This window comes from Oncorhynchus kisutch, linkage group LG26 (assembly GCF_002021735.2).
Source record: "Oncorhynchus kisutch isolate 150728-3 linkage group LG26, Okis_V2, whole genome shotgun sequence".
Classification (NCBI taxonomy): Eukaryota; Metazoa; Chordata; class Actinopteri; order Salmoniformes; family Salmonidae; genus Oncorhynchus; species Oncorhynchus kisutch.
In genome coordinates this window covers 36,208,249-36,231,569 of record NC_034199.2, presented here as the reverse complement: position 1 = coordinate 36,231,569, position 23,321 = coordinate 36,208,249, and the positions used below count along the sequence as shown (strand labels likewise).

The following is a 23,321-nucleotide window of genomic DNA, read 5'->3' as shown; positions in this document are numbered from 1 at the left end:
TGAGAACACCTTTATTTAACCAGGTAGGCAAGTTGAGAACACCTTTATTTAACCAGGTAGGCAAGTTGAGAACACCTTTATTTATCCAGGTAGGCAAGTTGAGAACACCTTTATTTATCCAGGTAGGCAAGTTGAGAACACCTTTATTTATCCAGGTAGGCAAGTTGAGAACAAGTTCTCATTTACAACTGCGACCTGGCCAAGATAAAGCAAAGCAATGCGACACAAACAACAACAGAGTTACACATGGAGTAAACAAATGAAAAGTCTTTATACAGTGTGTGCAAATGAAGTAAGATTAGGGGGGTAAGGCAATAACTAGGCCATAGTGGCAAAATAATTACAATTTAGCAATTAAACACTGGAGTGATAGATGTGCAGAAGATGAATGTGTAAGTAGAGATACTGGGGTGCAAAGGAGCAAAAAATAAATAACAATATGGGGATGAGGTAGTTGGGTGGGCTATTTACAGATGGCCTGTGTACAGGTGCAATGATCGGTATGCTGCTCTGACAGCTCATGCTTAAAGTTAGTGAGGGAGATATGACTCCAGCTTCATAGATTTTTTTTTTGCAATTCGTTCCATTCATTGGCAGCAGAGAACTGGAAGGAAAGGTGGCCAAAGTATGAGTTGGCTTTGGGGATGACCAGTGTAATATACCTGCTGGAGTGCGTGCTACGGGTGGGTGCTGCTATGCTGACCAGTGAGCTGAGATAAGGTGGGGCTTTACCTAGCAAAGACTTATCGATGACCTGGAACCAGTGTGTTTGGCGACAAATATGTAGCGAGGGCCAGCCAACGAGAGCATACAGGTCACAGTGGTGGGTAGTATGTGGGGCTTTGGTGACAAGACGAATGGCACTGTGATAGACTACATCCAATTTGCTGAGTAAAGTGTTTGAGGCTATTTTGTAAATGACATCGCCAAAGTAGTACATAGTCTATCGGTAAATAGCCCACCCAATTTTACCTACCTCATCCCCATACTGTTTATATTTTTTTACTTTTCTGCTCTTTTGCACAACAATATCTCTACCTGTACATGACCATCTGATCATTTATCACTCCAGTGTTAATCTGCAAAATTGTAATTATTCGCCTACCTCCTCATGCCTTTTGCACACAATGTATATAGACTCTCTTTTTTTCTACTGTGTTATTGACTTGTTAATTGTTTACTCCATGTGTAACTCTGTGTTGTCTGTTCACACTGCTATGCTTTATCTTGGCCAGGTCGCAGTTGCAAATGTGAACTTGTCCTCAACTAGCCTACCTGGTTAAATAAAGGTGTTCTCAACTAGCCTACCTGGTTAAATAAAGGTGAAATAAATTTAAAATAAATTTAAAAAAAGTCAAGGATCGGTAGGATAGTCAGTTTTACGAGGGTATGTTTGGCAGCATGAGTGAAAGAGGCTTTGTTGTGAAATAGGAAGCTGATTCTAGATTTAATTTTTGATCGGAGATGCTTAATATGAGTCTGGAAGGAGAGTTTACAGTCTACCCAGACACCTAGGTATTTGTAGTTGTCCACATATTCTAAGTCAGAACCGTCCAGAGTAGTGATGCGAGATGTGCGGGCAGTGATCGGTTGAAGAGCATGCATTTAGTTTTACTTGCATTTAAGAGCAGTTGGAGGCCACGGAAGGAGTGTTGTATGGCATTGAAGCTTGTCTGGAGGTTTGTTAACACCGTGTCCAACAACTAATATTGTTTAACAAGTAATACTTTTTTTCTCAAATGTAGGGGTCAAAATGATTGCCGCCCCTAAAAATTCTTATAAATAAAGTAGTCAAAATGTTAGTTTTTGGTCCCATATTCCTAGCATGCAGTGATTTACATCAAGCTTTTGACTCTACAAACTTGTTGGATGATTTGCAGTTAGTTTTGATTGTGTTTCAGAGTACTTTGCATCACCTCAGCTGCTGAGACTAACAACTTTAGGCAATGTACACTAAACTTTTTAGGCTTTGTCATGAAGATATTCTACTCCACCAGTCATCATAATTGAAGTGCAGTCAGCCATTGAGCACTGTGCTATGCATCCTGCATGGCTATGTTGTTGTTAATATTTCTCCTTGATAAGTTGCCTCTTTGGGACCAAAGACCTTGTTGTTTACTGTTGTATATAACAATTTATGTTCATAAAGGTCAAATAAAATATGGTAGAAAACTGCAAATGTATGCCCATGTTTAGTTTAGTTCTGCTTTGGTGGTGATATATTGTGCCTTCCCAATGCTTTCAAGCCATTGTTAATGGCCTATTAGTCATTGTTCAGCTGCAGAACAGTTGACCTCAAGCTTCCTCCAGTCGTCTCTGGCAAGTTTTGCAGTTGGATATGGTCTTAAATAAAGCTCCATAAAAGTTGCTTTGTACATTTGGTAGCATAAATATTGCCCTTGGTCTGCCAGCCTTCAGTAGCCTATGTTAAAGAGATCATTTATTTCAAGGGCAACAATAGAGACTGTATCCTCCAATAATATGGAGCTGGGGTAATTTGACTGCTAAATCAATTACAGCTACATAATTTGTGACAACAGCAGACAAGGTATAATTTAACATGGTTGATTATACATTTGAATTCCGCCACGTGGTACTGAAACATTGTTCAACCAGACTAAATCAAATTGAGAAGCCAATAGAGAATAGGCCTAGATGATTGAAATCAGGGTGTAAATAAAATGTCAAGTCTTTATAATAGTCTTTTGATTAAAAATGTTGTTTAGACATGGAATTTATTGATTTAATAGCTTTATTGAAGCGCATTACATGTTATCATGATTGCCTCTCTCTCTCTCTCCTCTGTCTGTCTTTCATTGTCTCTTTTCTATCACTCTCTTTGGCTTGCTCTCTCTCTCCTCTGTCTGTCTTTCATTGTCTCTTTTCTATCACTCTCTTTGGCTTGCTCTCTCTCTCCTCTGTCTGTCTTTCATTGTCTCTTTTCTATCACTCTCTTTGGCTTGCTCTCTCTCTCCTCTGTCTGTCTTTCATTGTCTCTTTTCTATCACTCTCTTTGGCTTGCTCTCTCTCTCCTCTGTCTGTCTTTCATTGTCTCTTTTCTATCACTCTCTTTGGCTTGCTCTCTCTCTCCTCTGTCTGTCTTTCATTGTCTCTTTTCTATCACTCTCTTTGGCTTGCTCTCTCTCTCCTCTCTGTCTTTCATTGTCTCTTTTCTATCACTCTCTTTGGCTTGCTCTCTCTCTCCAACTGTCCCTCTATCTTTTTTTTATGTCAAAGCACCTCTTTTTGAGACTCAATGCTCATATGTGGAGGCCAAACTGGAGGAGTTTCAGTCCTGGACAGAGGGTCAGACTGGTGCAGAAGATGTGGGGTGTTTCTCGAACTACCCCCTCTCTCTGTACTGGGCCTATGCAGACTACAAATACATTGCACTGCTGCTTCAAGAAAAGCCCTCCATGTTTGAGGTAACACACTCTCTGTTTGACACACACACACTTGTCATGACTGTTCGGGTCAGGTTACAGTGGATCACAGTCCTACAGAGACATCTCTCACCCCCGCAGTGGGGGAGAGAGATTGATGGGAGGGGGGGGGTTTATGACACCTCATGCTCATTGTAAACCATAAGGCAGTATCCTTTGTCCTCTCAGAGTGGAGGATTAGAATGTATGGTGGGTCTATGGAGAATCTACCTCCGAACGGTAACGTGAAATAAAGGGACTTTGGGACAATATATTTTAACAGCCAAATTGGTGGTAACAATGATCGATGGAATATGAAAATCAATGTCATTTTTGTAACTAAAAGTTAAGGCAACATTATAACGAAAACATTAACTTGAAGAGCTTTTATAATATGTACATGATGTTTACTTACTGTGCGTTTGTGTAGAAAATATCCAGATCAAAGAGCATGTTTTTGTAAAGATGAACTGTGAATTTTAGTTGTCTGAGATCAAAGTACATTGTGATACCTTGCATCGTACCTAGATACGCCCCAGAGAACTTGCCATGAAGACGGAAACGCCCCTTTTTGCCCCGGGGGTATAAAACATGTGAGTTAACTTCTTGGTGACTGGGGGGCAGAATTGAGTAGCTTGGATGAATAAGTTGCCCAGAGTAAACTGCCTGCTACTCAGCCATAAAAGCAACAAAAAAAATATGCATATAAATAGTATATTTGGATAGAAAACACTCTGACGTTACTAAAACTGTTTGAATGATGTCTGTGAGTATAACAGAACTCATATGGCAGGCGAAAACCTGAGAACAATCCAACCAGGAAGTGGGAAATCTGAGGTTGGTCGTTTTTCAACTCATTCCCTATTGAAGATACAGTGGGATATTGGTCATGTTGCACTTCCTAAGGCTTACACTAGATGTCAACAGTCTTTAGAAATTTGTTTGGGGCTTCTACTGTGAAGTGGAGGCGAATGAGGGGATTGAGCCAAGTGTCTGGGAGATTGCCACGAGCTCGTGACGCGCGGTCATGTGAAAGTTAACTTGCGTTCCATTGCTTTTCTACAGACACAGGAATTCTCCGTTTGGAACATTATTATTATTTTCATTTTTTTAATTTTACTTTTCTCCCCAATTTTGTGGTATCCAATTGTTCGTACTTACCATCTTGTCTCATCGCTACAACTCCCGTACGGGCTCGGGAGAGACGAAGGTCGAAAGCCATGCGTCCTCCGAAACCACTACTTCAAAACCACCATAAAAAAGCCAGACAATGGTTTGCAACTGCACATGGGGACAAAGATTGTACTTTTTGAAGAAATATCCTCTGGTCTGATAAAATAAAAAAAGAACTGTTTGGCCATAATGACCATCGTTATGTTTGGAGGAAAAAGCACGGGGGTGGCAGCATCATGTTGTGGGGAGGCTTTGCTGCAGGAGGGACTGGTGCATTTAAAAAAAATAGATGGCATCATGGGTAAGTAAAATTATGTGGATATATTGAAGCAACATCTCAAGACATCAGTCAGGAAGTTCAAGCTTGGTCGCAAATGGGTCTTTCAAATGGATAACGACCCCAAGCATACTTCCAGAGTTGTGGCAAAATGGCTTTAGGACAACAAAGTCAAGGTATTGGAGTGGCCATCAAAGCCCTGACCTCAATCCTATAGAAAATGTGTGGGCAGAACTGAAAAAGTGTGTGCGAGCAAGGAGGCCTACAAACCTGACTCAGTTTTTTGTCTGTTGTCTGTAGATTGTGAGGTGTGGAAACACTTTGTTGCTTTTATGAATTTTGCCTTGCTGCTTTTTGTTCTATATTGCTCTGTCTGTATGCTATGTCTTGCTTGTCCTATGTTGCGCTGCGTGTGCTCACTGCTCAATGATTGTCTATATTGTAATTGCTTTTAATAACCTGCCCAGGGACTGCGGTTGAAAATTAGCCGGCTGGCAAAAACCATCACTTTTACTGAAACTTTGATTAATGTGCACTGTCCCTGTATAAATAAAATAAACTCAAACGTACACCAGCTCTGTCAGGAGGAATGGGCCAAAATTCACCCAATTTATTGTGGGAAGCTTGTGGAAAGCTACCCGAAACGTTTGAGAACAGTGTGTTGGCTGAACATCTCTCACGAAGCTTAACTTAAAAATGTATTTAAAGGCAATGCTACCAAATACTAATTGAGTGTAGGTAAACCTCTGACCCACTGGGAATGTGATGAGAGACCTAAAAGCTAAAATACATCATTCTCTGTACTATTATTCTGACATTTCACATTCTTAAAATAGTGGTGATCCATCTTTATTTATCCAGGAAGGGCTCATTGAGATTTAAAATCTATTTTTCAAGAGCGTCCTGGCCAAAATAGGCAGCACCAAGTCATTACAAAAATTACAGACCGACATGAAAAACTACAAGAAATCTAGTAAAAACCTTTGAAATCACAAGAGTATAACAAAATTAAAAACATTGACAGGTCAGGGAATCAGCCTCAAAATCCTTCATCAGTGATTTAAAAACGCCAATCGGGACAAGTCCTTCCAGTTGAAAAGTATTTTGTAAGGCGTTCCAAGACGATGGCGCAGAGTATATAAAAGCCCTTTTCCCAAAATCAGTTCAGACATTTGGAATCATCTTAATGTCTTAATTACATCAAAATGTGGGGCAGAACTGATACAGTAGTGCACAGAGAAAGCTCTGAACATAAAAAAAATATTAGCTTGAGACTGTCATCATGACCGAAGAGAGTACCAACCACATATCTGAACAATAAAAATGCCCAAATAAAAAGGTAGTAAACCCAAAATGTAAATAAAAGTATACCAGTGACTGAGCCTATGAGTGACTAGAGAAGGCCAGCCAATCCTGGTATACAGGATTAAATCTCATAGTGCCATGGTAAAGAGTGTCAATTGATCTCAAACACTGAGCGGAAGCATTCATATATAAAATATCCCCATAGTCTAGTAAAGGCATAAATGTAGCTGATATTAGCCTCCTGGCTTCAAAAAGAAAAACGGGCCTTATTCCTTATTCTGCACCAACTTTCCATGGAGCCAGCTGATACCCTAATACACATTGAAAGGGAGAAAGGTTAGTGGAGGAGTGGCGTAGTGAGTTCTGGGCCATCTCTGCCCAGGGCACGAATTTCCCCCACTCCTCTGGCCGGTCCTGGCAATAAGACCGCAGAAACCTACCTACATCCTGATTAACTCTCCACCTGCCCATTACTCTCGGGGTGAAAACCTGAGGTAAGGCTGACCGAGACCTCCAGACGTTCCATGAACGCCTTCCAGACCCTTGACGTGAGCTGGGGACCCTGATCAGACAAAATATCCTCAGGCACCCCATAGTGCCGGAAGACGTGTGTAAACAGAGCCTCAGCAGTTTGTAAGGCCGTAGGGAGACGACAGGATTTAGAAAAACGATCCACAACGACCAGGATCGTGGTGTTACCCTGTGAAGGTGGAAGATCAGTTCTGGACGCACCCATCCCGTTAGCGGGATCATTTTCATCAACACCCGCTGAATTGTAGCGCGCCAAATTAAAATTAAAATACTAAACATATTTAATTTTCATAAAATCACAAGTGCAATATAGCAAAACACAGCTTAGCTTGTTGTTAATCCACCTGGCGTGTCAGATTTCAATACAGCTTTTCGGCGAAAGCATAACAAGCGTTTATGTAAGAATATCTCTCTCAGTAGACAAAATATTACAAACACTAGCAGCCAAGTAGATTGGTCATGAAAGTCAGAAAATTGCTTACCTTTGATCTTCGGATGTTTTCACTCACGAGACTCCCAGTTACACAATAAATGTTCCTTTTGATCCATAAAGATTATTTTTATATCCAAAATACCTCCATTTGTTTGGCGCGTTATGTTCAGAAATCCAGAGGCGCAAGAGGTCACGACATCGCAGATGAAAATTCCAAATAGTATCCGTAATGTCCACAGAAACATGTCAAATGTTTTTTATAATCAATCCTCAGGTTGTTTTTAAAATATATAATCGATAGTATATCAACCGGGACTGTCACTTTTTCAATAGGAGAGGGAAAGACCATGACTGCACCACTCTGTTGCGCAAGCAAAACTCATGCGAACACCCAGCTATCCACTGACGCAATGTTATCTTTCTCGCTCATTTTTCAAAATAAAGTCCTGAAACTATGTCTAAAGACTGTTGACACCTTGAGGAAGCGATAGGAAAAGGAATCTGGTTGATATCCCTTTAAATGGAGCGAAGGCAGGCTATGGAACATGGAGCTTTCAAAATAGAAGCCACTTCCTGGTTTGATTTTCCTCTGGTTTTCGCCTGCAATATCAGTTATGTTATACTCACAGACAATATTTTGACCGTTTTGGAAACTTTAGTGTTTTCTATCCTAATCTGACAATTATATGTATATTCTGGTTTCTGGGCCTGAGAAATAGGCAGTTTGAAATGGGTACGTTTTTTTGACAAAAACGAAAATCCTGCCCCCTACACTCAAGAAGTTAAGAAATTCACTGACAGATGTGACCACGGCCATTGTGGAACGGGTAAGGGTTGTAACTTACCTCTGGGCAGGTGTCTAGGAGCCTTGCTCTGGGCGCACACTGAGCAGGAGGAAACATAAATCCTCACGTCCTTAGCTAAAGTGGGCCACCAGTACCTCCCATCAAGACAGCGCACCGTCTGACCTATCCCAGGATGACCAGAGGAGGGTGACGTGTACTAAATGCCGTCTTACACTCGTCTCCCTTCTTAATACGCACCAGATTGTACTCACTCCTGAGATCCGGTTTAGTGAAGAAGTGCCCCCCGTGCATTGACTCAATCGCCATAGTGATAAGAGGTAGCGTAACTATACCTCACCGTGATTTTATTGAGACCTCGATAAGAAACTCGAGGAGACGGGAGAAATGGAGGGCTGAATGTACCCCTGATGCAGGGATTCAGAGACATATGTCTCCATAGCCACCGTCTCCGCTTGCGACAGGGGATACACGTGACTCCTGGGAAGTGCAGCGTCTACCAGGAGATCTATCGCACAATCCCCCCGTCGATGGGGTGGTAATTGAGTCGCCTTCTGTAGCCAAATCGGCATATTCTGGGGGGGGATGCACACTGTGGCGACCTGGTCTGGACTTTCCACCATAGTAGCACCAACGGAAACCCTTAAACACCTACCTGAACACTCTCGCGACCACCCCGTGAGAGCCCTCTGTGGCCACGAAACAGGGTTATGACAAGCTAACCAGGGTAGGCCTAGCACCACAGAATGCAGGAGAATCAATAAGAAAAATACTAATATTTTCCCTGTGACCCTACTGCGTTACCATACTCAAAGGAGCGGTGGCCTCCCTGATAAACCCTGACTCTAATGGTCGACTATCTAAGGCATGAACAATGGGAATCCCTAAACTATGAGCTAATCCTTTATTAATGAAATTCCCAGCCGTGCCTGAATCTACTAGTGCCTTATGCTGGGAATGCGGGGGAAATTCAGGAAAGGTAACAGAGACAAACATATGTGCAACAGAGGGCTCTGGATGAGAATGGTGCCTACTCACCTGGGGTGACACCAGAGTGCCCTGCCTGTCGCCTCGATACCCAGAGGAACCAACCTGGCACCGACCAGCAGTGTGACCTCTGTGGCCACATATGGTGCACGAGCGGGAACCCCCTCCGTTCTCCATGTGCACCGCACCTCCCAGCTCCATAGGTATCGGAGAGGGTGTGCGGGAGGATGGAACAACCAGACCCCGATCTGGACGTCCGCGAGTAGCCAGCAGGTTGTCCAGCCGGGTGGACAGGTCCACCAGCTGGTCGAAGGTGAGGGTGGTGTCTCTGCAAGCCAGCTCCCGACGGACATCCTCACGTAGACTACAGTAGTAATGGTTGATTAAGGCCCGGTTGCTCCATCCAGCTCCGGCAGCCAGGGTCCTAAACTCCAGTGCAAACTCCTGGGTTCTCCTCTTCTCCTGCCTCAGTTGGTAGAGGCGCTCACCTGCCGCTCTGCCCTCAGGTGGGTGGTTGAATACTGTCCGGAAACAGCGGGTGAACTACTCAAAATCGTCCCACGCTGCATCTCCCCCTCCATACACAGCGCTGTGTCTCCCAGAGGTCCATATTCTGGACAATGCGATCTATGTCGACGTTCAGTTTGGAAATCATCGCCGTATGTTCCATGACGTGCTCCTCCACCTCCGGTATTGAGGTACCTTCTCCTGCTGACTTCATTGGTGGTCAGAGATTCTGTCACAAACGTGTGTATAGGTGGCAGGGAAGTCAGGCGCAGGAGAATAAACTCGGTAAATGGAGTAATTTAATAAAACAAAACATAACTCCAAAACCATAAATACAAATTAAACCAATTGGGTACGAGGACCCGTCGCGCACCAAATACAAACAACACGAAACTGAAACAAGAAACAATCTCTGACAAAGACATTATGGGAAACAGAGGGTTAAATACAGGTAATGAATGGGATTGAAACCAGGTGTGTAGGAAGACCAGACAAAATAAATGAAAAATGGATCAATGATGGCTAGAAGACCGGTGACTTTGACTGCCGAGCACCACCAGAACAAGGAGTGGCATCGACTTCGGAAGAAGTCGTGACAGTTGTCAATCACTTGTTTTACGATTGCCATGAATGATGGCTAACTTTGAGGGCAACTGAGGAGAGCACTCACAAATGAACATATAATCAAATGGCTACCCAGACTATTTGCATTGCCTCCCCCCTTTTATGCCGCTGCTACTCTCTGCTGTTATCATCTATGCATAGTCACTTTAATAACTACATATTACCTTGACTAACCGGTGCCCCCGCACATTGACTCTGTACTGGTACATATATAGCTATTGTTATTTTACTGCTGCTCTTTAATTACTTGATACTTATTTCTTATTCCTATTTTTTGAAACTGCATTGTCGGTTAGGGGCTCGTAAGTAAGCATTTCACTGTAAGGTCTACACCTGTTGTATTCGGCGCATGTGACTAATAAAATTAGATTTGTTTAGTGCTAGACGGATTCAGGCCATGGGGCTAGTTCTATGGAGTGTTCACCTAGATCTGCCACCGCTCTGCTCAATTAAAGTCATTGTAACACATGGGCTGCTCTGTTTTGTTCAAAGCACTGACACACCTATGGGCTTTAAACTCAGTCAGTTCAGGTCAGGAGATATATTGGGGAAAAAATAATGGATTTTTTTTAAAAGCACTAGAATAATGGATGATGATCAAGTAATGACTTTAATTTTGTTATTTATCAATAAACTGATCTAAAAGTGACTCCCACACCCTGACAATAAAATACACAATTGTTCATCTCAAACAGATGTATGAAAGTCATCTTTAATAAATTCCTTTGCTACATCGGCAAAACAGAAGCTAACTAAGCCTACAATGATATAGTAATTTAAATAAAACAACTTTTTTGCCATTAGCAGACATTTTCTCTCTCTTTTTAATGATATCCTGTCGTGATGGCACAGACATTTTCTCTCTCTTTTTAATGATATCCTGTCGTGATGGCACAGACATTTTCTCTCTCTTTTTAATGATATCCTGTCTTGATGGCACAGACATTTTCTCTCTCTTTTTAATGATATCCTGTCATGATGGCACAGACATTTTCTCTCTCTTTTTAATGATATCCTGTCGAGATGGCACAGACATTTTCTCTCTCTTTTTAATGATATCCTGTCGTGATGGCACAGACATTTTCTCTCTCTTTTTAATGATATCCTGTCATGATGGCACAGACATTTTCTCTCTCTTTTTAATGATATCCTGTCATGATGGCACAGACATTTTCTCTCTCTTTTTAATGATATCCTGTCGAGATGGCACAGACATTTTCTCTCTCTTTTTAATGATATCCTGTCGAGATGGCACAGACATTTTCTCTCTCTTTTTAATGATATCCTGTCATGATGGCACAGACATTTTCTCTCTCTTTTTAATGATATCCTGTCATGATGGCACAGACATTTTCTCTCTCTTTTTAATGATATCCTGTCGAGATGGCACAGACATTTTCTCTCTCTTTTTAATGATATCCTGTCATGATGGCACAGACATTTTCTCTCTCTTTTTAATGATATCCTGTCATGATGGCACAGACATTTTCTCTCTTTTTAATGATATCCTGTCGAGATGGCACAGACATTTTCTCTCTCTTTTTAATGATATCCTGTCGTGATGGCACAGACATTTTCTCTCTTTAATGATATCCTGTCATGATGGCACAGACATTTTCTCTCTCTTTTTAATGATATCCTGTCATGATGGCACAGACATTTTCTCTCTCTTTTTAATGATATCATGTCGTGATGGCACAGACATTTTCTCTCTCTTTTTAATGATATCCTGTCGTGATGGCACAGACATTTTCTCTCTCTTTTTAATGATATCCTGTCGTGATGGCACAGACATTTTCTCTCTTTTTAATGATATCCTGTCGTGATGGCACAGACATTTTCTCTCTCTTTTTAATGATATCCTGTCGTGATGTCACAGACATTTTCAGTGGGACATTTCAATGGCAGCAGCTTTTTTCTTTTTAGTCTAAAAGGACTTGAAAGTTCACTCTAGTTCGAGCGGGCCACTCCATTCTTTCATTTTCCTTCAATGATGAAACATGCATATAGGGCGACCTGCATTTTTGACAGATCTGCCGAAATTCATGCCTTCGAGACAGGCAGACAGAGGCCTTTTTACATGATGAATAGCGCCATTTAAAAGTTGCTGAAAGTGAAGATTGCACAGTCTATCATTTACAGTTGCCTGAATATGGTAATGAGTTCATTATCCTGGGTGCTGGGCAGAATCCACGTTTTTTTTACATTAGATTTTTTCCATGAAAAATGATTGACAGACTAAATGGTTTGATAAAGAGCCTACAGACAACAAACATTGTTTCCTATACAGTAGTGTTTGTCCCAAATGGCACCCTATTCCCTATATAGTGCACAAATTTTGACCAGGGCACATAGGGGTCTGGTCAAAAGTACTGCACTATATAGGGAATAGGGTGCCATTTGGGACGCATACTTTGTTGCCAATCTTTACACTGTCTATTAGGCAACCGATGAGATGGGGAATGGGGTTTGCATTTTCACCTGTGTCTTGTGATAATGGAGGTTTGCCTCCAGAGGATGTATTGCTGCTATACCATAACATTGAAACTGCTCGTGGCAGTTTGTCATGTTTGAATGGTTTGTCATATTTGTAACATGAATATGAATTGTGTTGTATACAATTACAGATATATATAAATGTTCGATTAGATGACAGCAGGAATTGATATGAGACTGTAGCAACTGCATGACTATATGTTTTATGATTGATAATTACAGTGTTAGTAATTGGAACTGTATTGTGTGCCTTACAGGACGTAGTGTGGTCTCAGTTTGGGTTCCCGGGTCGTAATGGGAGAGACAGCACACTGTGGATTGGTACCGAAGGTGCCAATACCCCGTGCCACCTGGACTCCTATGGGTATAACCTGGTACTACAGGTACAAGGAAGGTAATTATATAGGACTCCTATGGGTATAACCTGGTACTACAGGTACAAGGAAGGTAATTATATAGGACTCCTATGGGTATAACGTGGTACTACAGGTACAAGGAAGGTAATTATACAGAGTAGTAATTATACAGAGTAGAAACACAGTGAAACAGAGCAGGATGAGCTGGACTTGTCCAATAAGAAGCATTGTTTTAGGTTTTTGTTGCAAATAGTTTTGCTCCAATGAATCCTAATGAACACAACCCAGTTTTATATACCTCACTATACCACACACTACCTTTCCCTTTCCGCTGAGCTGCTTGTAGTAGTGGTGCAGACGATGGATGTTTCCCCTTCACCAAGGGAATTGCACTATAGATTAAAATGAAACAATCTAACAGCATTATAGCTGAGAAGAAAGAAGTGCTGGAGGCAGACAATAGATTCAGCAAATCAACACAATGAGAACTGTAATGATCTACCAACCATTCAATGAGAACTGGCTCTGTACGGTAATGATCTACCCACCATTCAATGAGAACTGGCTCTGTACGGTAATGATCTACCAACCATTCAATGAGAACTGGCTCTGTATGGTAATGATCTACCAGCCATTCAATGAGAACTGGCTCTGTACGGTAATGATCTACCAACCATCCAATGAGAACTGGCTCTGTACAGTAATGATCTACCCACCATTCAATGAGAACGGGCTCTGTACGGTAATGATCTACCCACCATTCAATGAGAACTGGCTCTGTACGGTAATGATCTACCCACCATTCAATGAGAACTGGCTCTGTACGGCAATGATCTACCCACCATTCAATGAGAACTGGCTCTGTACGGTAATGATCTACCAGCCATTCAATGAGAACTGGCTCTGTACGGTAATGATCTACCAGCCATTCAATGAGAACTGGCTCTGTACGGTAATGATCTACCCACCATTCAATGAGAACTGGCTCTGTACGGTAATGATCTACCAGCCATTCAATGAGAACTGGCTCTGTACGGTAATGATCTACCCACCATTTGTTCCCTCTAACTTTGAGGAAAGGATTTTAAAAACCTATTTTGGATGGTAGAGAGGAGACGGATACTAGGAAGGGAAGGGGTGAGAGTCAGAGGGGGGGGGGGTAAGGTAGTGAAAGGGGGGAATGTGGGCTAGGGAGGGGGCTGAGAGGTGGTGGGGGGGGTCACTTGGTGAGAGAGTCAGATTGTTCCACTGGCCCCTGAAAGATAAAGTAATTTTGCTTTGGCAATGTAAACATGTTTCCCATGCCAATAAAGCCATTTGGATGGAGGGAGATGGGGGTATATGAGGTGAGGCTCTTTAGAACAGAGAGACATTAGTTATCATGTGGAGCACTGAGTCTACGACAAAAGCAAAAAATATCACATTATGAAGATCACTCTATCCTTGTTTTGTTTAAATTGGCTGTTGAAACCTTTCACATTGAAGTGATGACCTAACCAACAAGGAACTCGCATGACATGATATTTTCAATATAGAGATGGATTGTATTGAACTATAGTTTCTTAAATTTCCTCAACTACGTAGGGTGTAACCATTGTGGTGGCTTTGGTGATGATTGCTGTCCCTTTCAAATAAATATTCATTCAGTATGAATCTAAACTGATCCTAGATCCTACATGAGCTGATCCTATATCAGCACTCCTACTCTGAGATGCCCTGTTGTGTTTTAGGAAGCGTTGGCACCTGTTCCCCCCTGCAGACACGAGTTGTCTGTACCCCAGCAGGATCCCCTATGAGGAGTCTAGTGTGTTCAGCCAGGTGGACGTGCTCCAACCAGACCTCCAGAGGTTCCCTGCTTTCAGACACGCCAGGGCCTACACAGTCACCCTGCAGCCTGGACAGGTACAACACATTGGACCAGTTTCCCGGACATAGATTAAGCCTAATCTGTACTAAAAAACTATCGCAATGGAGATTCTCCCTTGAGCATGCTTTTTAGTCTAGGACTAGGTTTAATCTTTTTCCAGGAAACCAGCCCAACAGGGGCAACATATGTAACTCTCTCTACAAGTGTATCAAAGAGAATCCATTCAGGAAACACAGCTATTTGTACAAACTGACACTGTGAAAGTGCTAATCTCTTAATTTATGAGAAAATATTTCCTCAGAGACAAACGTGTTTGAACTACATAAATACAATAGAGCACATGTTTGTCTCTGTGGTTTGATCAAAAGCATAAGCTGAGGCATACCCCAAAATGTTTGTAGAGGTGCTGAGTAACGGAGAGTGAACTGTATAAAAATATTAAGACAGTTGCACACGCTATATATCGCGCTCCAAAAGTATTGTATCATTTCAAAATAACTGTCCCAATGACTGATGTTAAAGTGTAGACGGTCTGCTTTAATTTGAGGGTATTTTCATCCATATCGGGTAAACCGTTTAGAGATCACTGAAGTTTTTTTATGGGACCAAAGTTATTAGGACAAATTCACTTATGTGTATTAAAGATTTATGTGTACTAAAGGTTTAGTGTTTGGTCCCATATTCCTAGCACATAATGATTACATCAAGCTTGTGACTCTACAAAGTTGTTGGATGCATTTGCTGTTTGTTGTTTTGGTTTCAGATTATTTTGTGCCCAATAGAAATTAATGGTATATAATGTATTGTGTAATTGTTAGCATCCACTTTTATTGTAAATAAGAATATAATATGTTTCTAAACACTTCTACATTAATGTGGATGCTACCATGATTATGGCTGAATGAATAATGATGAGTAACAAATTTACAGAGGCACAAATTTCATACCCCGAAGACATGCAAAACCTCTCACCATTACAAAAAGTTTGGTCATATAGTGTAAGTATGTGGACACCTGCTCATCGTACATCTTATTCCAAAATTCTGGGCATTAATATGGAGTTGGTCCCACCTTTGCTGCCACTCTTCTGGAAGGCTTTCCACTAGATGTTGGAACATTGCTGCAGGGACTTGCTTGCATTCAGACACAAAAGCATTAGTGAGGTCGGGCACTGATGTTGGGCGATTAGGCCTGGCTTGCAGTCGGCATTCCAATTCATCCCAAAGGTGTTCAATGGGGTTGAGATCAGGGCTCTGTGCAGGTCAGTCAAGTACTTCCACACCGATCTTGACAAACCATTTCTGTATGGACCTCGCTTTGTGCAATGGTGCATTGTCATGCTGAAACAGAAAAGGACCTTCCCCAAACTGTTGCCACAAGGTTGGAAGCACAGAATCGTCTAGAATGTCATTGTATGCTGTAGCGTTAAGTTTCCCTTCACTGGAACTAAGGAGCCTAGCCCGAACCATGAAAAACAGCCCCAGACCATTATTCCTCTTCCGCCAAACTTTAGAGTTGGCACTATGCATTCGGGAAGGTTGCGTTCTCCTGGTATCCGCCTAACGCAGATTTGTCCGTTGGACTGCCAGATGGTTAAGCGTGATTCATCACTCCAGAGAACGTGTTTCCACTGCTACAGAGTCCAATGGTGGCGAGCTTTATACCACTTCAGCCCACGCTTGGCATTGCGCATGGTGATCTTAGGCTTGTGTGCTCGGCCATGGAAACCCATTTCATGAAGCTCCCGACAAACAGTTGGACGTATCAGATATTGATATGTCTGTCTTGACATCAGATATTGATGCATCTCTGTTGACATCAGATATTGATGCGTCTCTCTTGACATCAGATATTGATGCGTCTCTCTTGACATCAGATATTGATGCGTCTCTCTTGACATCAGATATTGATACGTCTGTCTTGACATCAGATATTGATACGTCTGTCTTGACATCAGATATTGATGCGTCTCTCTTGACATCAGATATTGATGCGTCTCTCTTGACATCAGATATTGATGCGTCTCTCTTGACATCAGATATTGATGCGTCTGTCTTGACATCAGATATTGATGCGTCTCTCTTGACATCAGATATTGATACGTCTGTCTTGACATCAGATATTGATACGTCTGTCTTGACATCAGATATTGATGCGTCTCTCTTGACATCAGATATTGATGCGTCTCTCTTGACATCAGATATTGATGCGTCTCTCTTGACATCAGATATTGATGCGTCTCTCTTGACATCAGATATTGATGCGTCTCTCTTGACATCAGATATTGATGCGTCTGTCTTGACATCAGATATTGATGCGTCTGTCTTGACATCAGATATTGCTGCGTCTCTCTTGACATCAGATATTGATGCGTCTCTCTTGACATCAGATATTGATGCGTCTCTCTTGACATCAGATATTGATTTGTCTGTCTTGACATCAGATATTGATGCGTCTCTCTTGACATCAGATATTGATGCGTCTCTCTTGATATCAGATATTGATGCGTCTCTCTTGACATCAGATATTGATGCGTCTCTCTTGACATCAGATATTGATTTGTCTGTCTTGACATCAGATATTGATTTGTCTGTCTTGACATCAGATATTGATTTGTCTGTCTTGACATCAGATATTGATTTGTCTGTCTTGACATCAGATATTGATTTGTCTGTCTTGACATCAGATATTGATTTGTCTGTCTTGACATCAGATATTGATTTGTCTGTCTTGACATCAGATATTGATTTGTCTGTCTTGACATCAGATATTGATTTGTCTGTCTTGACATCAGATATTGATTTGTCTGTCTGTGCAAATGAAACAAAGCATGCAGCAGTCAGAGCTTTGTAGACTGAATTAATTAAGACTGCAGTGGAACCAGGGGATCAATAAGGGCTGTTCACTTTAATAAAGACCAAATCCACATCATGAATGAGACAGAAGCACTTGGGAGGGAGGATACAAGCTGCCATCTAATGGCTAGTCTCTCCCACTGTGTTAAATTAGGTGGCGTTCAGTGCGAAAAAAACGGTGTGCAACGTTCAATTAAACGGAATCGCTTTTTTCTGAATGACCAGTTGTAAAGCGGGGTTGGGTTGTAGGATAGGGAACGCTGTCTACATGCCCTTTTTAATTAGTCACTCATTGTTTCAAGATGCACCCTGTCACACCCACCAAATGTACCTCCATATCTGTTCAAGAACGTTTTGGGGAAATGTGTCGTTCAGTACAAACCGCCATACGATGTAGTAAATGTTTTATCGAACTGATCACTCCTTCAGCTCTACTACTTATTGACTGGCTATGCTCTGCTCTCCCATCCCCTGGACTATGAGCTGTGCTGCTAACAGATATTTATAGATATTTTGGACTCCTTCAAAGTTTCTACTCTGTAATATGTTCCTTATCCGTATTTCTACTGATCACCTTGCATTTCTTCTGATGCGATCTGACCCTGTTGCCCTTCTGCTCCAATAGGTGCTGTTTGTCCCCAGACACTGGTGGCACTATGTGGAGTCTGTTGACCCCATCACCGTCAGTGTCAACTCCTGGATTGAGTTGGTATGTACAGTAAAGTCACCTCCAACTAAATGGTGTTAAGTATGTTTGTTTATGTGGAAATTGGACGTTTGAGAGGAGGGCCATAATTACAGTACAGCTTGATGAAGAGTTTCCCACCACTAGCTACCACTACCGCCCATAGGGCCATGGTCAAAATGAGTGCACTATATAGGGAATAGGGTGTTATTCAGGACACAGCCACAGTGATGGATGTGAGGGGTGTTGAGGCTCTCTGATGCTGTGGGCTTTTGAGTAATGAACAGGCATCAGAGTAAAGATACCCCTGTCATAATGATTTGTGAGTTTGCATGTAGAGGAGTGGTGCGCTGCATAACACAGTCACATACAGGTAATTGCCAAAATAATGGAAACTCTTGAGTAAATGAGGGAAACAAAGTATATTGAAAGCAGGTACTTTCACACAGGTGTGGGTTAATTAAGTTCTGAGTTAATTAAGCAATTAATATCCCATCATGCTTAAGGTCATGTATAAAGATGGGCAGGCCATTATTTTGGCTATCATGGCTATGCCCCCATAGGATGGCAATGCCCCCATCCACAGGGCACGAGTGATAACTGAATGGTTTGATGAAAACCATATTCCCCACTTATGAGAGATTCTGGAGCGGCACCTGAGATAGCATTTTCCACCACCATCAACAAAACAATGATGGGATTTCTCGTGGAGGAATAGCGTCACACCCCCCCCCCCAATCGAGTTCCAGACACTTGTAGAATCTATGCCAAGGTGCATCGAAGCTGTTCTGGAGGCTCGTGGTGGCCCAACACCCTATTAAGACACTTTGTTGATGTTTCCTTTATTTTGGAAGTTACCTGTATCTAGATCAGAGGAATGTGTATTCAGGTAGTGTGTCACCTTCGATGCCTCCTGATAACTGTCTCTGAGACAAGGTCACAGACACAATCAATTATGCCTGCTGCACATAATGTCTTTATCAGCAACTTAATAGGAGTTTTTCTTTCTACTTCCTGATCTGATACAGGAAGTTGACGATGAGGCGAGAGTAGGCGAGGCCCTCACCAAAGCCATCGTCTGTGCTCTGAAGACGACACCCAGTAACGACAATGATGATGACTGGCTCAATCCCACTGAGGTACAGTATCCTGACACTAGCCTGAGTCCTAGATCTGACCGCATAAACAGATCTCGGACCAGGCTACCTTGACCCTGAGTTAACCTCTTCAAACTCAAGGTCTAAAGATTGGCAGTTCAGTTAGCATCGTCACAAGCCACAACGAACCCCTTGTACTGTGCAGAATCTGATGGCACATTTGCCGTGCACACTCAGGGTCATTCTGAGTGCAGTCCGACCATTTGTTCTCCTTATAAGAGCAGAGATCAGAAGGAGGAACTTGTTCTGGTGGGCTGAGGTCCAGAGAAAGAAAAAGTCCCAGGAATGCAGCATAGAACAACAGAGGAGATTCCAACCCCCCCAGATTGACCAATCTGTCTAGCTCCAGTTAGCAGTCTTTTTAGTTAAGAAATGAAGAGCTCCACAGAGCATAGTGTGTGTGACTAGTTTTGAATTTTTAAATGTTTTATTTAACTCGGCAAGTAAGTTAAGAACAAATTCTTATTTACAATGACGGCCTACTGGGGAATAGTGGGTTAACTGCCTTGTTCAGGAGCAGAATGACAGATTTTTACCTTGTCAGCTCGGGATTCAATCCAGCAACCTTTCGGTTACTGGCCCAACACTCTAACCACTAGGCTACCTGCCTCCCCAAAGTTAAGAGACATAGTCCCTGTAAACACACAGTACTGACCATAGTCCCTGAGTAAAGCAGAGAATGACGAAACATTGGTTCGTTTCATAACGGTTGTGTTTATAGTTTCAACTTTTGTATTTTTCCAAAGGAGGGGTTGGTGGGACATGACGAGAACATGCAGTACCTGAACCTGGCTGTGGGGGCCTGCATGGAGAAGAGAGGGATAACAAGTCACCGTGACCAACAGACCCAGGACACCCCAGCATGTCCAAGGGCAAAACGTGACTCCAGGGGCCAAGCTAAGAACACCAACTCTTCATCACCACCAGCAGAGTGCCTTTCCTCCTCTTCCACACCATCCACCATGCCCTTCGGCCCTCACCTCATCCCCGTGGCCTGGAACCAGATCACCAACCAGGAAACTCCAGAGCAGAACCCCAAAAACCAAGAGAGACCGTCACCATCCAGAGACTGTGACATAATCAGGTCTGGCAGCATAACCCAAAACACCCCTCCCAGACCTGTCAGTGGAAGTAGAGCCCAGCACCAGCATGGAGGGGAAGGCATGTCCAACTCCGGTTCAGCCTCAGACCCCGTAGTGTCCCCACCACCTGGGGACAGAGACCAGGACAAGGGTGACAGAGCACATTGCCCCGTCTCCATCACCACCAACGACCTACTGCAGTGCCTGGTTCACCCTGAGGTCATTGCTAGAGTCTCTGAGCTACTGATGGAGAGAGTCCAGTCAGGGACAGCCACAACACCATAGCTTCATAATCTACATTCCAACGTTCATACTAGTATGCTACTGAGATTGAATGCCAAAATACATTGCTTCATTCTAAGTGCTAAGCTAGTATGGATATTGAAACAGAGCCTAACAAGTAGATTGTACGTAACTTCCCTCAATTGTTAAAAATGGGGAAAGGAGTCATCATCAGTAAGTCTATAGAGTTTAACTGGGTTCAGTTGACTTTAACAGCTGAGGTAGTCAAGGTGGAGTATATCATGGTATTAATACCTCTGACACTGGCTCTTATTTCCCCTAATGCTGCTGGGGGTCTCTGGTTACGTCCCAAATGGCACCTTGTTCCCTATATAGTGCACTACTATTGACCAGAACGGCTTGATGATTAGGCGAGAGTAGAACGGTCCTGGTCAAAAGTAGTGCACTATATAGGGAATAGGGTGCCATTTGGGACGCAAGCCTCTGTGGAGTTAACAGTGATTCAGAAACCACTGAATGAACGGCCATGCTCTGCAGTGCCCACATGGGAAATCCTGCCTGGCTGATAGTTATTCCAAAGTGTCAGAGAAGGGAGAACGGAAAGACGTTTCACACTTTTCTATATTTTCTTACCCTTCTGCTCCTTCTTTTTCTACCCCATCTACACTGAGTGTACAACACATTATGAACACCTGCTCTTTCCATGACATAGACTGACCAGGTGAATCCAGGTGAAAGCTATGATCCCTTATTGATGTCACCTGTTCTTGACACTGGTTTGTGTCAAGAACTGCAATGCTGCTGAGTTTTTAACGCTGAACGGTTTCCCGTTGCATCAAGAATGGTCCAACCACCCAAAGGACATCCAGCCGGACACAGCTGTGGGAAGCATTGGAGTCAACATGAGCCAGCATCCCTATGGAATGTTTTGGACACCTTGTAGAGTCCATGCCCCGACGAATTGAGTCTGTGCTAAGGGCAAAAGAAGTTGCAACTCAATTTTAGGATGGTGTTCCTAATGTTTTATACACTCAGTGTATATGGTTTACTGTAGTATGTTATAGTCTTGGCGACTCCATGCATTTCTTCCATTCTTACCATGTTTGTAAATTAAACTTTGTATCATCCTTGTAATAATAACAGTGATGGCTAGTATTTCTCAGATGTCGGCTACATTTTCTGCCTTCCATTCCCCAGCTGGTAGGTTATGTTTGCGTCCCAAATGGCACCTTATTCTATATTTAGTGCACTCCTTTTTAGTGTTTTTTGGTATTTTATTGGGATCCCCTTTTAGCTGCTGCCAACCTGGAGCATCCAGCGGCTACTCTTCCTCTTTAGACCAGGGCTCTGCCTTCCATTCCCCAGCTGGTACATTCTGTTTGCATCCAGGGGCTACTCTTCCTCTTTAGACCAGGGCTCTGCCTTCCATTCCCCAGCTGGTACATTCTGTTTGCGTCCAGGGGCTACTCTTCCTCTTTAGACCAGGGCTCTGCCTTCCATTCCCCAGCTGGTACATTCTGTTTGCATCCAGGGGCTACTCTTCCTCTTTAGACCAGGGCTCTGCCTTCCATTCCCCAGCTGGTACATTCTGTTTGCATCCAGGGGCTACTCTTCCTCTTTAGACCAGGGCTCTGGCTTCCATTCCCCAGCTGGTACATTCTGTTTGTGTCCAGGGGCTACTCTTCCTCTTTAGACCAGGGCTCTGCCTTCCATTCCCCAGCTGGTACATTCTGTTTGCGTCCAGGGGCTACTCTTCCTCTTTAGACCAGGGCTCTGCCTTCCATTCCCCAGCTGGTACATTCTGTTTGCATCCAGGGGCTACTCTTCCTCTTTAGACCAGGGCTCTGCCTTCCATTCCCCAGCTGGTACATTCTGTTTGCATCCAGGGGCTACTCTTCCTCTTTAGACCAGGGCTCTGCCTTCCATTCCCCAGCTGGTACATTCTGTTTGTGTCCAGGGGCTACTCTTCCTCTTTAGACCAGGGCTCTGCCTTCCATTCCCCAGCTGGTACATTCTGTTTGCGTCCAGGGGCTACTCTTCCTCTTTAGACCAGGGCTCTGCCTTCCATTCCCCAGCTGGTACATTCTGTTTGCGTCCAGGGGCTACTCTTCCTCTTTAGACCAGGGCTCTGCCTTCCATTCCCCAGCTGGTACATTCTGTTTGTGTCCAAGGGCTACTCTTCCTCTTTAGACCAGGGCTCTGCCTTCCATTCCCCAGCTGGTACATTCTGTTTGTGTCCAAGGGCTCTGGTCTGAAGTGGAAGGACTATATAGGGAATAGGGTGGCAGTTGGGGTGAAGATGTTAGAAAGGCAGCCTGTTATGGTATTGTGATTAATGAATGCTGTCTAAGGAGTGAAGATGTGTTATGTCCCAGTTACCAGGAAGTGATGTGTTATTTTTCTGTCTCTCTATAGTCGTGGGTCTGTGACAAGGGAAGGAAACCAAAGCTCTGAATGAATAAAGACTAGAAACATGTAGCGCCACCAACAATGAGGTAGTCCTGCAAAACCGTAAGAG

At 43.0% G+C, this 23,321-nt stretch overlaps 1 protein-coding gene across 1 annotated transcript in view; it reads left to right on the top strand.

Moving 5' to 3' along the window:
• Positions 1 to 23,279, top strand: part of LOC109870840 (HSPB1-associated protein 1 homolog) — a 33,049-nt gene extending 9,770 nt beyond the window's left edge. Inside the window, exons 3-8 of the mRNA XM_020461500.2 lie at positions 3,238 to 3,425; positions 12,816 to 12,952; positions 14,645 to 14,816; positions 18,262 to 18,345; positions 19,350 to 19,460; positions 20,225 to 23,279. Of these exons, the coding sequence (XP_020317089.1) occupies positions 3,238 to 3,425; positions 12,816 to 12,952; positions 14,645 to 14,816; positions 18,262 to 18,345; positions 19,350 to 19,460; positions 20,225 to 20,845 (1,313 nt within the window). The 3' untranslated portion in view covers positions 20,846 to 23,279. The remainder of the gene's footprint in view (positions 1 to 3,237; positions 3,426 to 12,815; positions 12,953 to 14,644; positions 14,817 to 18,261; positions 18,346 to 19,349; positions 19,461 to 20,224) is intronic.
• The last annotated feature ends 42 nt before the right edge of the window (positions 23,280 to 23,321 follow it).